General features: G+C 40.6%; 1 protein-coding gene across 3 annotated transcripts in view; it reads right to left on the reverse strand.

Annotated features, from left to right (window-relative positions):
- Positions 1-17,502, reverse strand: part of CPNE4 (copine 4) — a 413,546-nt gene that overhangs the window by 76,176 nt on the left and 319,868 nt on the right. For all 3 annotated transcript variants that reach the window (XM_026721419.2, XM_026721417.2, XM_087916705.1), the window contains 2 exons: positions 11,459-11,542; positions 6,911-7,000 (listed from right to left, as the gene is read on the reverse strand). In XM_026721419.2, the coding sequence (XP_026577204.1) occupies positions 6,911-7,000; positions 11,459-11,542 (174 nt within the window). The remainder of the gene's footprint in view (positions 1-6,910; positions 7,001-11,458; positions 11,543-17,502) is intronic.

The raw sequence follows: 17,502 nt of genomic DNA on the forward strand, positions 1-17,502 counted from the left end.
TTCTTGGAAAGCAATATAAAAACATATCTGGCTAATGAATTAATAGTATGCTGACCTTTTGCGTAAGTTAAAGCTGTGCAGGTCTTTCTATTTCACCACATTACTTTATTATGGCAGATCCTTTCTGCCTCTGTGTCAAGAGAAGGAAGAATTTTATTTGTTGTCATGCTGAGCTTTAGAGTAGGCCAAATCAGCATGAGTAGCATCTGCCTGCCCTAAAGCTCAATGAATTATGAAAGACACTTCTTCTTTCTTCCAAGTTATGATAGAAGTTGATTTTTCTCATGTTGTGCCAAACAGGAGCCTCATCATATCATATTTACAGAGGGCTAAAAAAATGACAGAACTATCAGGCAAGGTGTAACCCGTGCTGTAAGCTCAGAATATTCATGAATTTTCCCTCAGAATCTAGAAACAACACAGAAGACAAAAACTATGTAGGCAGCTTATCTAACCATATTCCTTTTGAAGCAATATTTGTTGTCACATTATATATGGTGCAACTCTTTTTAATTTTTTTTAATTAAAGTATCACTAGTTCTATATCTTGAAAGGAAGACTACATCACCCGTGAAAAAAGAATAGTTTGTACTTCTATACAATTTTTTCTTCACAAGACATATCAATTTTAATACATATTGTACATGCAGGCATGCCTCTTCCCTATCCAATGGTTGGGCAATGCAACTCTACTGGCATTTAGTCTTGGGCATTTATAGCACTTTTGAGAGTTATCATCACATGGAAGATAGGTCAACATACTTTTATGCTAATTCAAGCACAGGAGGAATGAACTATGAGAAAGAAACCATAAGCAGCTTTGTAATCCTCTTCCTTTAGTCTAGGAATGGACAACTCTGATGCACAATCCCAGTGGATCCAAATTTCCTTTTCTGCACTGGGATCTGTGATTTCCTACCAACATCTGAAAAACGTACAAAACTGCAGAGACTTTGCCATATTGTTCATTAGAAATCAAAACTGACCCAAAGGCATTGATACACACATACCATGGGAAGATTGCAAAATGGGTAAATAACTTTATGCTATAGATAAATACCTTTATACTGCTATCCCCTCATCCAGTTCCCTAAGCCCTAAAAACATCTCAGGCCATATGGATTAGATCCAAAATTAATATGAAATTACCAGCAGTACTAGAGTCTGCAGTTATGAAGGTATGCTGGGGGTGTGTGTGTGTTGCAGACCTGTCACACAGAACAACATTGATTAACTTATGGAAAATCAGTGATGCCTATGTGATGGACTTGTGCCCCTGACTTGTGCCCCTGTGGAAATTATGCTGTGTATGTTGAAAATATGCCTTGCAAGCAGGATAGCTACTTGGCTGGCAATATGCGGTGGGCTAAGATCCTGGGAAATAGGGAAATTATATTGATCATGTATATAAATATAGTTATATTGGGACATGTAGGATGTAATGAATAAACTGTCAGAGTATATTCATGAACTGAAATAAAGCTTGGTAACAAGGTCATCCAATGAATAGGCATAGCAACTAAGTCAGCCAATGAGGACTGTTTTGAAAACTGAAACTAGAGGTAGCCTAGGCTGGAAACTGAAACTAAAAGTAGCCTAGGCATGGCTCTATGTTAAGCTCTGCAACTTTGTAGCTATGATGAACTCTGAGCTTGTCTATTGAAGATGAAACTAACTTGCTTGCTTGCTGAAGACTGGAGCTCTGCTCTGAACTTGCAACATGTTTCTGTTTGAGTTTGCTCCATTTTGGAGAAATCTACAACTGGCTTGTAAAATCTACAAAGATGTTAAATGAAGCATCAGCCGTCTGTGTTTATTTTTTGGCACTGAATTATCGCTTAATTATCGCTTATCGATTATGGGCCCAGAAGGCCAGGGAAAAAACTGAATTGTAATTAACACTGAGAGACTGCCTGTTTTAAAAGTAAGAAACAAGGCAAGAGGCTTTGCAGGATGGCTGAAAAAATTAAAGAGAGCTCTCTACCCAGTTTGGGTCAAAAGAACTATATTATTTGGGCTGCAAAGATGGAATGTTTCCTGAAGGCTAAAGAGCTTTGGAATATTGTTGAAAATCCACTCCAGGTACCATTGAATGCTGCAGATCAGAAGCTGCATGATCCTCAGGGATATAAGCATTTGCTTATATCATCTTAAGTTTAGAAGATGATTTATCAATGTAGATGATTTAAAAACTGCAAAGGAAGTCTGGGATAAATTGAGGGCTGTTCATGTGAGTGTATGTGCATCAGTGGTGGGATTCAATTTTTTTTTACTTCTGGTTCTATAGGTGCGGCTTGGTGGGCATGGCAGGGTAAGAATACTGTAAAATCTGCCATCAGAGGTGATATTTACCGATTCTCTGAACTACTCAAAATTTCCGGTACCGGTTCTCCAGAATTGGTCAGAATCTGCTGAATACCACCTCTGATCTACATGCAACATCGTACAATTATCAAGAAAATCATATAGAGCTCGTTTGCAGGCAGGAAATTCAGTGGAACAGCATTTTGTTCATATACAAACTTTGTGGAATTAGAACAACGTGGGATGAGGATTCCTGAATCTCAGAAAGTGCTCTTAGTTTTAAACAGTCTAGATGAAACTTGGGACATTGTGTCTGCAGTGTTTGAATGCAAACCAAAGCAGGAATTGAGTCTGGAAGCTCTGAAAGCAAGCCTGATAGCTGAAGAGCAGAAATGCCATTATAGAAAAAGCCTCAAGGAGGAGAAATCCCTGAGGAGACCCAAGGAGCAGAATGGAAAATTCCATAGACTGGCTGTCTCCAGAGAAGAAAAGAGCAGCAGGGGATATCAGATTACAACCCATCAACAGAGACATCTCACTTAAAAACAGACTGTTTGTTGCAAGACAGAAAAAGTTTGCAAGGACGGGTTGATGGACAGATTACTGTTGCAAAAGCTTGCAATAGTAATGGAAGAGATCAATGGCTTATTGGGGCTAGCCAAATGTTTATTAATAATGCTAAATTGTTTTACAGGATGGATGCAGCTGCAGGAGACACAGTAACCTTGGCAAATGGCAAGAAGGCTAAAGTCATTGGAAGAGGCAGTGTGCAAATTCCATATTTGGAAACAAGGTTTTATAATGTTTTATGTGTGCCAGAAATGAAACTAGTGTCTCTAGTTTAGACAAGCAAGGATTTGAAACCACATTTGTAAATGGGCAGTGTCTTAAAGGAAAAATGGAATTGTATGTGCAAAGAGCATAAAGCATGATAACCTTTATATGTTACAGGGACAAAAAGTTCAATGTGCACAAACATTTGGCAATGTTGCAAAACATGATTCATGTGTTCCTCTTTTGCACAGAAAACTTGCTCATACCAATTTTCAAATTGTTCAAAAGATGAATCAGTATGCAGAAGGATTGCATGTAAAGGGATGTAAGGCATATTTGGATTGTGCAATATGCAAAACATCAAAGTCCAATGCATTCCCAGTAAGGAAGAGTAGCACAAGGCAGACAACAAGAGCTCTAGAGCTGGTACATGCAGATTTGGTGGGCCCAATGCAAGCCAGTTTGGGAGGAGCAAAGTATGCACTGGTCCTTGTAGATGGTTTAGGTTCTGCCGTTTACTAAAGAGTAAAGCAGAAGTGCTACACAAATTTAAGCAATGGGTAAGCTTTGTAGAAAAAAGGTATAAACAGCAGGTATGTCAGCTGCAAACTGACAGAGGTTCAGAATTCAAGTCAACAAGTGGTTGGCACAATTAGGATTAAATCCTTACACAGCAGCTGAGAATGGTGTTGCTGAGAGACGGAATGGAGTCTTGCAAACCATGAAGGACTCACTGCTAGAGGATTCTGGTCTAAGCAGGTCATATTGGGGTGAAGCCATATTGACTGCTAACTATTTAGTTAATATGTTATAGAGTTCCTCCATTAATGATACTCCATATGCAGTGCTATATGGGAGAAAACCATGTCTAGCACATTTAAGGGTGTTTGGAAGCAATGTGTGGGTGGCATATTCCAAAAGGCAATTAGAAGAAAGGGGCAACCAAACGCTAGAAAGCTCAGGTTTGTGGGCTGTGAGCCAGGCTCAAAAAGTTATCACTTTAGCGATGGGAGCAAAAGAATATTTTCAAGGTCTGCAAGCTTTGCAGAACAAAATTGGAACAGAACTGGAGCAAATTTATGGAATGATTCACTTAGTGATGGTGATCCACTTAGTGATGGTAACTCACTTAGTGATGGTGTCAGCGTTCAGGGAGGAGAAACTGAACAAGATATGAAGCAAGAGAGGGTTGACACACAGGAGCAGTCAGTGCCACGCAGGTCAGAGTGATGGAACAAGGGGATTACACCTGATAGGAATTCTGCTAGTAAAGTTAAAGTGCGTAATGTATGGTATGAGCCAAGGAATTACAAAGAAGTATTGGCGTTACCTAAAATTGAACAAGTAAAGTGGAAAGAAGCCATGGACAAGGAAATGAAATCCATGAGAGAACATGAAGTGTTCTCATCTTTGACTTTGCCACGGGGTAGCTAAGTTGTAGGATGCAAGTGGGTGTACAAGAAAAAAATACTACCCAATAATGAAGTACAATATAAAGCAAGGTTAGTGAGGGGTTTTTAGGGGTTTTCACAAATGAAAAATATGTACTATGGTGAGGTATTCGCACCAACTGTAAAGAGTGAGAACATCAGGCTGGCACTAGTATTGGCAGCGGCACATGGCTATAAAATTTGGCATTTTGACATAACCACTGCATTTCTCAATGCAGAATTAGAGGAAGAAATTTACATGGTTCAAGCACCAGGGTATGAAAGCAAAAAGTCTAACATAGTATATAAATTGAACAAGGCCATTTATTGGCTGAAGCAGTCAGCCAGGATTTGGAATATCTGTTTAGCTACTGCATTGAAAGGTCTTGGGTTCAAGAGTTGCAAGGCTGATAGTTGCATATCCATTGGAAAGTTAAAAGGTGGTGTGAGAAGTGTTAGATTGAATTATCCATTTTTATGACTCAAACCTCATGTTGAAAGGAATGTCTTTGAAGTAGGGAAGTGCCAGGCACCAATTAAACTGTTCAACTATCCTGGAATGTCTTCGAAGTGCCTGGTACCAATTGAATGGTTGAACTGAGCCCCACCATGCATGATATGTTGATGTATGCCCTCGTGTTAGGGAAGTGCTTGCTGCGTGCTATGCACCATATAAAGTAATGAATTGTAACCTGTGTTCTGAAAAATAGATTGTAAACCAAGCCATTTGCATAATGGGGAGGTAGTTTAGGGTATAAGAATAGAGCAAATGCTATGCTTTGTGTTCCTCCCAGCTGCCAAGGGGGAACCCACGTCTGCAGATGTGTATTCAATAAAGCCTTTTTCCTTGGATCAACTTTGAATCCTGGTGGTCTTTTGAGCCACACCTCACAGTGGGGATCAATGGAATTGTATTGGATAGGTATAAAAATGAATTCTCAAGATATTTGGAGGGAATTGTGAATGTGGGTCTTCAAATATAGGTATCTGAAGAATATTAAAGGTAATTGAATTTATGTCTATTCCAGTTATGAAGGGAGGAGTGTCATGAACTGGAATAGAGCTTGGTAACAAGGTCAGCCAATGAACAGGCATAGCAACTAAATCAGCCAATGAGGACTGTTTTGGAAACTGAAACTAGAAGTAGCCTAGGCTGGAAACTGAAACTAAAAGTAGTGTAGGTGTGGCTCTATGTTAAGCTCTGCAACTCTGCAGCTATGTTGAGCTCTGAGTCTGCCTATTGAAGATGAAACTAACTTGCTTGCTTGCTGAAGACTGGAGCTCTGCTCTGAACTTGCAACATGTTTCTGTTTGAGTTTGCTCCATGTTGGAAAAATCTACAACTGGTTTGTAAAATCTACATATGTTTATAAAGATGTTAAATGAACCAGCCATCTGTGTTTATTTTTCTGGTGCTGAATTATCGCTGAAAAACTCTCAAAACTACTCTGTTGCAAGGAGGCAGAATTCCTGAAAGTCAGTGTGTTGGTGGACTTAAGGTATATAAAGGAAGAGTAAAGAAGGGGAGGTTTTCGATCAGTCTCAAGCCATCCCTCTTGACTGCTTGTCTGATTGACCCTCACTGCAATATGGCTACTGTAAGTGATTTTATGTTTGCTATGCTTTAATTCTAATAAACCTCTGAATCCTAAAGTGAGACCTTTTGTGGTGTGCTGTCTGTTCAATTGTTATTAAGTGCAGCTATACTCATAATTAGGTTTCCCCCTGACAATACTCAATAATAGACTTAACACAGTTTTAATTTTTTTTTTTAAAAAAACCTCCCCCAACATAGATAGTTTTTTTCCCAAACATGAACACCTAAAAACTCCTGGAACCCACTTATGCATGGTGATTCATCATTTTTTCCTCTGCAGCTAATGGACATTAAAATATGCTCACTCTTGGTACAATAGAATATGTTGGTTCTTTATATGCATGCATCTGCCCTAAATAAAAATATGCAATCCTAACAGATTCCATCACAGAATATCAAATAGTTGAATCTGTAGAACTCACTTACATGAAGAGCAAAGTCCCTCACTAAAATCAGATTTTGGAACTGAGGTTTAAAATTTATATTATGCTTCTATGACCTTATGTTTGAGATGTATTAGAATTTGAGCAGCTTAGTTGCAAATTGAACTGATATTTAGATTTTTCAATTAATTTGAAATATTTATTTCTATTAGTTAAAGTGGTAAAGACTTTCATAATATTATGCAGCGTCATTAGAAGAATATAAAGCTGTGAAGAATTTAATTCAAACTGGCTGAGGATAAATAAACATAAAAATAAAGTTTTCTTTAAAAGTAGCACTAGACTTTAACTTTAATTTTTTTTAAAAAGAAAGTTTTTTAAAAATGCAAATCTATTTGTTTCATCGTTTAAAGATCACAAACCTTCAGTCTGCGATCTTGGTCACCGCTGCAAAGGGAATTTACAGACACCTTAAATGCCTTCCAAGCTGGATTTAAGTTATTCATCACCACCTAGAAATTAAGGGAAAAGAATAAGTTTATTTCAACAAGCAACCTACTGACTGCCATTTCCATAAAGATTTTCTCTCATTCTGTCAACACTTAAGAAAATTCAGAATAAATATAGGTATTTTCCACATGTTCTTTGTCATATGATTTCATACTTGAACACTGCTGGAATATTCAAGGATGTGTCCAATGAGAATGTTAACAATAGAACAGCATTATCAAAATAAAACAGTTGAAATAAGTTATAGAACCAACAGTGCTTGGCAAGCAATTGTTTTAAGAGTGGGAGCTGTCTTCACTTTTCCTTCTTGGGTCAGCTAAGGCAGTGGTCCCCAAACACTGGGCCCCAGACCGGTACCGGTCCGTGGATCATTTTGTACTGGGCCGCAAAGAATGTTTGCTTGGGCGCCACCATCTTGTTTCAGCATCCTGAATTGCCTTAGCATGCTCGGTTAGTTAAGAAATGCCCTACCCAGAGAAGGAAGTGGTGCTGGAGGAGGAAGAGGAGGCAGTAGTGGAGAAGCAAGCAACTCAGGGCGCTACCGCTGTAGCGGCTTTGCCTGCGTTTCTGAGGCTTCGATGTTGGGAGAGGCAGTAAGGGCTGGAAAAGGGGAGAGCTGTGGAAGGCTCCGTCTCCCTTTCCTGCCTGCACGTGGGTGGGGGGGAGGAAAGAGAGAGAGCCGGGAGCAATTCAAGGCTAGAAAACTAATGGAGAGAGCTGACAGCGGGCACTGGGGATGGGGACTGTTGTTGCTGCCATGTGTGGGAGCATGCATCTCAGGGATCTGAGCTGGGAGGCGCGAGAACTGCAAGTAGGAGCGTTTGATGATTTTGAAGAACTCCTGGAACACGGTAGATTGTCGTTTTGCCGTTCAGTGAGAGAGTGAGCTTTGTTTTGTCTCCTTTCCTCCCCTGGTAATGCGAGAGATACTTTCTCTCTTCCCCCCCCCCAAATAATCACTGGCTGTGGCTAAGTTTGGCAGCTAAGTGCTAAAGCGAGCGAAGTGCCCCCAGGGACACCTTTCCTTGCCTGTCTCCAGGTGAGGCTGGAAGAGCCCCCCCCCAGCTTTTCCTCGGCTGCAGATCTGAGCCTCTCAATCCTCCACCCAGGATCTGAAAGGAGCTCCCACTTTCTCCCCTCCCCCAATTAATCACCAAGAGCGGCAGTCCTTCTGCAGGCAGATGCCTGCTGAGAAGCCCCTGGAGTGGCAGCCAAGGGGCGCTGCCCCCCAAGGAGAGCAAAGCCCCCTTTCTCCCTCTGCTTCTCCCAACAGCAGTTGCCCTGAGACCCCTCAGCTCAGACACACACCCACACACACACAGAGCCTGCTCTTCTGTCTCTTTGGAAGGTGCCAGGTGGGGGAGGTTTCCAGCCCAGAACATTTTATTTTGTTATCATTAAGCATTTACATTTTTGTTATAATTAAATAAGTGTGTGTGTGTGTGTGTGTGTATTTGTGTATGATGTATGTGTGTGTGTGTGTGTGTGTATATATATTTGTTTTCTGAGGTTCTCGTGGGTATTTGTATGTGGATCTTTGGTTGTTCGGGTTTTCTCCCGCGTAAGATTCGAAGTATCTAGGCAACGTTTCGATGAAGTCTCATCCATCATCTTCAGGCTTCTGTCTTCGGCTCTTGCTTCTCAGAGTGATGTGAGATTGCAGCTGCTTCTTCCTTTTAACTGCTAGTGGGGTGGGACTTGATTGGGTGGGGGCTTGGCTGTGTTCTGATTGGGTGGGGGTGTGTTCTGATTGGTTGGGGGGTTGGCCGTGTTCTGATTGGTTGGAGGCGTGTTCTGTTCAGGTGGGGGGCTTGGTTGTGCTCAGGTTAGTCTTAGTTGCTGGGGATTTGAGTTGGTGAGCTGTGATCTTGCTGTTTGGCTTCGAGTTCGTGGTCGTGCTGCATCTTCATAGTGGGTGTCGGTTTGCTTCATGTATGGCTCGGAGGGGTTTGAAGTGGGTAGTGATGCAGCTGCAGTGCAGCTTCTGGTCCATGGTCGTGTCTCATCTTCTGAGTGGGTGTGAGTCTGTTTTCTACATGGAAATGCGGTGGTGGCATCTTGTGTGGCTCTCATGGGTGTGGGTCTGGTGTCATTCTTCATGTTAGGTACTCGTCTGTTCATGAGGGCGGGTTTCCAAATGGCTGGAAGGCGGGAGGTGTCATCTCGTTTGTTCATGCTGTGTGGGTGTTTTTCTCAGAAGATGAGACACGACCATGGACCAGAAGCTGCACTGCAGCTGCATCACTACCCACTTCAAACCCCTCCGAGCCATACATGAAGCAAACCGACACCCACTATGAAGATGCAGCACGACCACGAACTCGAAGCCAAACAGCAAGATCACAGCTCACCAACTCAAATCCCCCAGCAACTAAGACTAACCTGAGCACAACCAAGCCCCCACCTGAACAGAACACGCCTCCAACCAATCAGAACACGGCCAACCCCCCAACCAATCAGAACACAGCCAAACCCCCTACCAATCAGAACACACCCCCACCCAATCAGAACACAGCCAAGTCCCCACCCAATCAAGTCCCACCCCCACTAGCAGTTAAAAGGAAGAAGCAGCTGCAATCTCACATCACTCTGAGAAGCAAGAGCCGAAGACAGAAGCCTGAAGATGATGAATGAGACTTCATCGAAACGTTGCCTAGATACTTCGAATCTTACGCGGGAGAAATCCCGAACAACCAAAGATCCATATATATATATATATATATATATATATATATATATATATATATATATATATATATATATATATATATATATATATATATATATAATGCTAATATATATATATTAGCTTTTTTAAAAAAATCATATTAGTGGTCTTCAGGATTTAAAAGTATGAATTTGGTGGTCCCTGAGATTCAAAAGGTTGGTGACCCCTGAGCTAAGGGAACAAACAGGAAATGTTAGCTAGCAAACTATATTTATGGAGAGAACCTAAGGAAATGAATTCCTCCCAATATCATAATGAGAAGATGGCATGCTCAGTAGCCATAGAATGTCTTTGGATAAAAGATTAGAAGTGGAAATAAAATGGGTCAATTTTTATTATACAAAGCTATCTTGTAACATATATGTCTTTCCATGGCATTTTGGGTTTTCCAAATGAGAGTGAGAACATCCTCAGCTGATCACTATTCCAATAGTTTTCTTTCTGCTTAGACTGAAACAACCACTTTTCTGCTTAAATAATAAGTTTCCAGAGAGAAGATTTTGCTACAATAAATGTCTTTAATGATGTGCTAGAAACATTTTTTTCCAGAGCACTGCTAGCAACATTTACACTAGTATGGAATTAATATTGCGATCACAAATATAGTGTACAATACTCTGATCTTATCAGTGGACACGGAGACATTGATGCAAGGAACGATTACACTTTTTAGCTATTTTATAATTCCTTGATTTTCATTCATGGAATTATTTTAGCAGAAAATGAGGAGAAAAAACAATCAATTACAACGTGCTGTTTGGCTATCCAAAGTATGCATGCAATCCAAGTACAATTACATTTTCCATAACACTTGCACCATTTGTGAATTTTTCCAGATAGTCTTTAAATGATTATTTATTCTTTGGATATTGAAGTACTTGCTCATTATGCTATTCATACAAAAAATGGCACAGCACAACACCAAAGCTCCCCACTCCAGTAAAAAGCAGGCTTTCACAATCCCTTTTGCTTTTAAAAGTGTGAAGAACCCACCACTATTGTGTTTTTTGTATGGTTGGTTTTTGAGTATACATTTATATATCTGCAACCAGAGGGAATTAATAGGAATTGCACTCTAGGGGAGACCTAATACATTGCTTTTTATTCTGGTTATAATCTACATTAGTGCTTCTCAGTTTTGGCAACATTAAATGTGTGAACATCTCCTAGCTTTCTCTACTCTATCCTGGTTGGGGAATTCTTGAAATTAAGAAGCCCACACATCTTAAAATTGCAAGATTGAGAAACACTGATTTAGTTCAAGGGCCACAATTAGCAAGAGGGTGAGCTTCCATTTGTTTCAATATAAGTTTCCCATCCATGAAAATAGCAAGTGTGAGGATCTGATGATTTATAACTGCCTCGGCATCGAATAGTCCAGCATGAAGAGGAGAAATTAAGTTAAGATTGTAACAATGACAAAGAATGGAACTGAAATATATCTTGCTGTTTTCCAAGCTTTCCAACAACCAAGCTTTTCTTAAATTTAGTAAGATTATCACTCTTCAGTTATACCCTAGAAACAGGATATATAATATTTATAATATAGCACTTTTTGAAGGCCTAAGTGTCTGTTGTAGCATCCCAGACAAGAATCACATAATTCAGTGGCGGTATTAAAAAAAGAGTGGTACAAATAGAACAATACCCTCAAAAGAAATTGTGAATTTACAAATAAACATTTTATTTAGGTGAGTATGTTTGTGTATGTACATGATATTTCTCAACTTACCTCGGTCCTATGAACAAGCTGTTGGGTTGCATCATCATTCATTCGGAAGATTTCCAGAAAGGGATCAGATTTGCTGAAGAAATCCTGAAATGGAAAACATGGCACTTTTTTATGGTCAAAACTCTTGGATTGTTTCACACAATCTTATTTGCTTAACTACTGAATAGGGAAAAAGGAGTAAAGAATTCAGTGAAGCAGCTAAGAGAATTAACAATAAGTCATCTTGGAGTTGAAAAAAGGTCAAACTCTTGTCTGTTGAAACAGGCTGGTTATTAGGAGCCTGTCTTCCTCGGCGCTCTTTTGGTCTTTTTCTTCCTTTGCTGATTCATCCTCGGCTGTAGTTCAAGCAACCTTTTCTTCAAACCAACCAACACAGATATCAAGTTGCCACTGCAAACAAACTGCAAAGAACCTTCTTTGACCACATTCAAACTTTTTCAGGAGAGAAAAGGAAAGAGTTCTTACATGCACAATTCAAGAGGCACCACCTGGAAGGAAGCTTCCCTGGAGAGCAGCAGGCAAATAGGTTCTCTACTTAACTAAGATTAAATTAGCCTATTCTAATTATTACCTGCTTTTAAGGCTATTTTTCTATCATATCTTAGTCCTCAAATTTTTATTTATTTTTAAACCCTTTACATTTTTGAAATTTTTGCAGTGTGATTACTAATCCACTTTTAGTTATATTTCAGCTATGGTTTAGCTGAATTTATTAAAAAAGCCTGAGCTGGGCCTCAGCTATAGGAAGGCCTTGCTTCTTCTTCTTTGTTTTGTTGTTCTACACATCTTACTCCTTCAGCTGGAAGTCTAGCAATGCCTAGCTTTGATGTGATTTCTCTTATCTAATTTATTCTATTTTTATCCACTATTTTTATTATTTTATCATTTTTATTTAGTCATGTTCCCTGCTCTGTTGGGAGGGCAGGATCCTTGGTATACTTGTGAGGAGCTCTGCCACTATTTGCATTAGGACTCATTTCTTCTACACTTCCGATTCCTTTTCCTCTGGATTAAGGACTTGTTTCAGTGACTAGACTCTATGCTATATTACACAACTCCTCCATTATTGTGCTACTTAATATAATGAAGACAAGGAAAAGGAGCAGATCTCTCACTGACCCAGTTCCTCAACCTTCTCTGAAGCAATCCAAGATAGAGGACTTTGTTTTAGCTCGGCCTCTCGGTTTGAAAGCTCCTGCTCGCTTTTGTCTGGCTGCTGCCAGTTGTTGCAATCTTCTGATGGTTGAGGGCATCACCCCCTGAGTTGAGTACAAAGGCTTATCTAAAACTACAGCCCCCAACCAATCCTTAAATGAGCCCACCCTTACAGAACTTTTGGCTCAGCAATGTTTCTTGGTCGCAGAAACTACAGCGAGCATTCAGCTCCAGCTTGATAAAATAATAAGTACTTTAAACTACTTAGTTTCCTGGACTACCAGTGGGTGCCCTGGGCTGGCTGCTCGGCAGCCTGATGCGGCGGTTCTCCCTGCCAAGCCTCAGCAAAAGCACTGGCCAACGTAATCCTACCAATAGTTCAAACTTTACATCTTTTGACGCAAACAGTCACCTGGTCTTACAGTCGAAACAGGTAGCCCTCATCATTTATCCCATTAATGCAGTGATGGCTAACCTATGACACGCGTGTCACTCGTGACACACTGAGGCACTTTGACTGACACGCCTGTTAGTGTGGGGAAAACCTGCACATTTAGAGGCTGCCTGTGCTCTGCTCCAATCCCTGCTCCCTGCTTGTTGCGTGGAGGCATGGTGTCACTGCTGCCACCAGAGAACCAGTTTTAACCTCGATAAACTGAGGTTTGTCAGTTTCATTACCTCAGGAACGCTACAGGAGGAAAGGAGATCCATGAGGTTCACAGCCCTGTAAGGTGGCCTTCCGATCCCCACATCCTGCACTTGCAGCTCTGAGACCAGGGAGACGAGTTTCACAGCCCTGTGTGATCACCCCAGCCCAGTCCGTCATAAACATCGCAGGAGGACTGCACCACAACAACCAGACACAGTGCTCATGATAAGCAGCATCGGGTGGCTGTCCTGTAAATGCAATTAATACTAAAATCTGCATTTCTGTCTTTGTGGCTCTCCCTTCTTCTCTCCCACTGTAAAACGCTTGGATGTCTAGTCTGCAGCATTCAGCCCCTCTCCAGCTCCTCTAAGCTTTAATTGCCTCCATAGCAGCTCTTGCAGTTCTTGCTTCTCACCATCCTCACAGAGCACCATGCAAACCCTTCAAAAAAAAATCTCCAAAACGTTTAGCTTTTTGAACTAATAAATATAATAAATATATTAAAAATATAACTCTTTCTTTATTAGAGCTGCAAATATTACCAAATTATTGATATTTCTTGAACTGACACACGACCTGAGGAAGGCTACACTTTTTCCCGATTTTCAACACACCAAGGTGAAAAGGTTAGCCATCACTGCCCTAGGGGTCCCCAGATATTAGATCCCTATGTGGCCTCATATACAAGGAGGGTCAAATGGTCTTCTAATACTGAAAGAAAGCTCCACTCCTTTTTATCATCTCCGGAGTGTCTCAGCCTATACAATCAGGCCCTAACAAGTAGTGGCCCAGGGACAATCTTGGCCTTTGAATCACTGATTAATAGTGTTCAAAGGGAGCTAGGAGCTGTCCATAGTCCGAGTGGTCCATATTATTCAAGACAATTCTTGGTTTGACAAAGAGTGTCTGATGCTCAGGAACCAGATTAATCGGGTTTACCTGCTCTATCGTAATCGAGGCGATAAATGCCCACCAGAGGACTACTATCACTTGAAGCGGGAGTATAAAGGACTAATTGCTAAGAAAAAGAAAGCTAAAGAGAGAGAGAAGTGGAATCTACTTCTCCTCTCCATCCAGCAGAAGAACACTCGATTATTTTGGCAAATTGTTGCCAGCTCCTTGCTGGGTCATCAAGAACTCCCTCTCTGCTGTATTTCCAACAGATTGGGAAAATCATTTATTGGCAATTTTCCAGGCATCAACAAGTTTGACTGTGCTTGGGCTACAGCTGCCTCCTGCAGTTCCTGACTGGCAACCCATCGCTCATGCTGATATTACTGAGCTTATCTCCGAACTCAAGTCAGGCAAAGCTCCTGGCCCTGATGCTATACCCTCTGATCTGCTAAAATCCAATCCCGAGTGGTGGATCTTCATGCATATCAATACCTCTGGCAGGATCCCTACCTCCTGGAGCTTAACAATTATTGTTCCAGTTTTTAAACGAGGAAATAGGAACAATCCAGCCAACTATCGCCCCATAAGTCTGCTCTCCATCATTGGGAAACTGTATGCTAAGTATCTCCAACATAGACTCCTCACCTGGGTTGAGGAGTCCAATATTATTGGTGCTGAACAGATTGGGTTTAAAGCGGGCTGTGCCACACTGGACCACTGCTTTGTCTTAGTGCACCTGGTCGATAAATATACTACCATCCCAGGTGGCAAACTTTTTACTGCTTTTATCAACCTAAAGTCAGCATTTGACTCAGTCCCTAGGGGACTGTTGTGGTCAAAACCGCTCAAAAGTTCTATCGATAGACGTCTTCTGTTCCTAATTAGATCCTTGTACAACCAGACCTCTAGTCAGGTCAGGTGTGGTCTGCAGGGAGAACTTTCAAATCCTATCCCAGTTAAGAACGGAGTAAGGCAGGGTTGTGTTCTGGCTCCTCTTTTGTTTAATTTATTCTTATCTGACTTGGCCTTTCACATTGGACATATTGAGTCCCACACCCCAAAGTTGTCAACTACAAAGATCCCGCTTCTCCTTTATGCTGACAATGCAGCCCTCCTTTCATTGTCAAGGCCAGGTCTGAAAAGATTACTTTCTGCATTCGGGTCCTACTGTGCTGAGAACCATTTGTCTATTAATTACGACAAATCCAAAGTATTGTTGTTCTCTAGAGCCCGGAAATTGTATAACTGGGCTATCAATGGTAATGCTGTTAAGCAGGTTTTTTCCACTTTAAGTATTTAGGTATTTCAGAACACTGGTGTTTGGGCTAGACATCGAACCCAGGTGCTGAACTCAGCCTCCTGTACTCACCAACAGATTTTAAGATTTTTTATACCCAAGGAGGCCAGTTTATTCCTTCTGCTCTGCATATTTACAAAGCCAAAACTCTGGCTCAAACTCTTTACGGAATTCCCATATGGATATGGGGCTTCAAGGATTGTATTGAAAGAACCCAGGCTGTCTTTTTTAGAAAACTTCTGGGTCTTCCTCCTTGTGTTGGTTTTGCTCCGATGTACCTGGAACTGGGCACTCGATCAGTCGAATGTATGGCATGGATTAATACCTTTAAATGGTAGTTTCGGGTGCTCTTTCTGGCAGTTCCTGGTAGCTACCTCTTCCTGGCGTTTGCTGACTCTCATATTTCTCGTTGGGAGAGGGAGCTGATGAAGAAATTACACCCGCTAGTTTTTTATGGGGGATGCCCTGGGAGATTATGGCCTTAAGGACGCCCAATTTAGGGTAGTCCAATGGCTTGTGGACATTGACTTGCAATATCTACGAGCCAGAGCTAACAAAACTTGCTCCCCTCTGATTTTCAGTCAATTTAATAATTACAGACTGAGGATGGCTTCCTATTTTTACACTCTAGCCATTCCCAAGTATAGAAGAGCTTTCTTCCTAGCTCGCTTTAATGTTCTGCCCTCAGCACTAATGGATGGGCAATTTAAGAGTCTCCCGATTAACGAGCAGCTATGCCCTTGTGACAGAGCTGAGGTTGAAACTGTGGGGCATGTCCTTTTATATTGCCCTATGTACAATGCAGGGAGATCTAAGTTACTGTCTCTCCTTGAAACAGACCCTTCTAGACCCAATGTTAGTAATATGTTCTTATATTGTCCAGGGGATGGCTCCTCATATATCACTTCTTTGGTTTCCATTTTTTTTTTAAGAGCTGTAACCATCAGAGGAGAACGCTGTAATTCCCCTTAGTCAAGTTTTTGGTGACCAATTGTTCATGATTAATTTTCCCATGTTCTTCTTTTGTTGTACTTTTGTTTTGGTCTGTGACTGCAAATAAAGTATTATTATTGTTATTAATAGGGAAAAAGGCAATTTTTGTTTAATTTTGAATCAATATCTGTTTTGACTTCATCCTATCTGTGAAATAATGGTGATACTATTATGGTTTGGGCTGGTTTTATTCCTTCTAGACCAGGGTAAGTTGCCCCAAAGTTAATGTCTTGGAATGGCCAAGGCAAAGTTCTGACTTTAATCTGGAAAGAGCTGAAATGTGCAATTCTCATGAGGAAGTTACCAATATCCATGAATTAAAGCCATTCCACAGGGAGGCCAGGAACTAAAATTATCCAAGCTGATTTGTAGGACTGATCAATAATTATTGAAAATATTTAGTTGCAGTTATTGCTGCCCAACAGGGCACAACAGTTCTTGAAAATAAAAGTTCACATATTTTTGCCACATACAAATATGCAGCCTTGGGTCATTTTCCTGAATGAAGATGCTTTTTGACTCATTTAATTCGGTTTTCTTTATCTAGCCTTCATAGAAAACAGAAAGGTCTATTTTCTTTAGGGCATCGATAAAGAGAATATTGAATAGAGGTCCAAACTTTTAAGTGTGTGTGTGCATGTGTGTAACATCCTTTCAGATAATGTAAAATTAGTTTGTTCATCTCTGCCTGATGTTTCAAGATGGCAAGATAAATGAAAATAGTAGTCATCATCCTATGAATAAATATCAGTTGGTGATTTCCCCACTTGGAATGACATTTTTAAAAATTTGGGCAATCTCAATTAAGATTACATAAACGCAACCTTTTTCTTAATTAAAAAAAAGTTCTTCTAAATATACAGGTCTGGTTTTTCAGGTGGTTTTCCTGAAGAGTTCTGATTTTTCACTTTTGTCTACTAACCAAGTACAAACCAATTGTTTGTGCTTAGATTTTTTGGAAAAGTATCTCAGATCATCTAGATATTTTCACTTTCTATAAATGGGAATAGTCAACTCCAACTGAATACAAAATGTTGCTAGAGAAAATCTTAACTT

This window comes from Pseudonaja textilis, chromosome Z, assembly GCF_049901715.1.
Source record: "Pseudonaja textilis isolate UNSWEBS1 chromosome Z, rPseTex1.2, whole genome shotgun sequence".
NCBI lineage: Eukaryota > Metazoa > Chordata > Lepidosauria > Squamata > Elapidae > Pseudonaja > Pseudonaja textilis.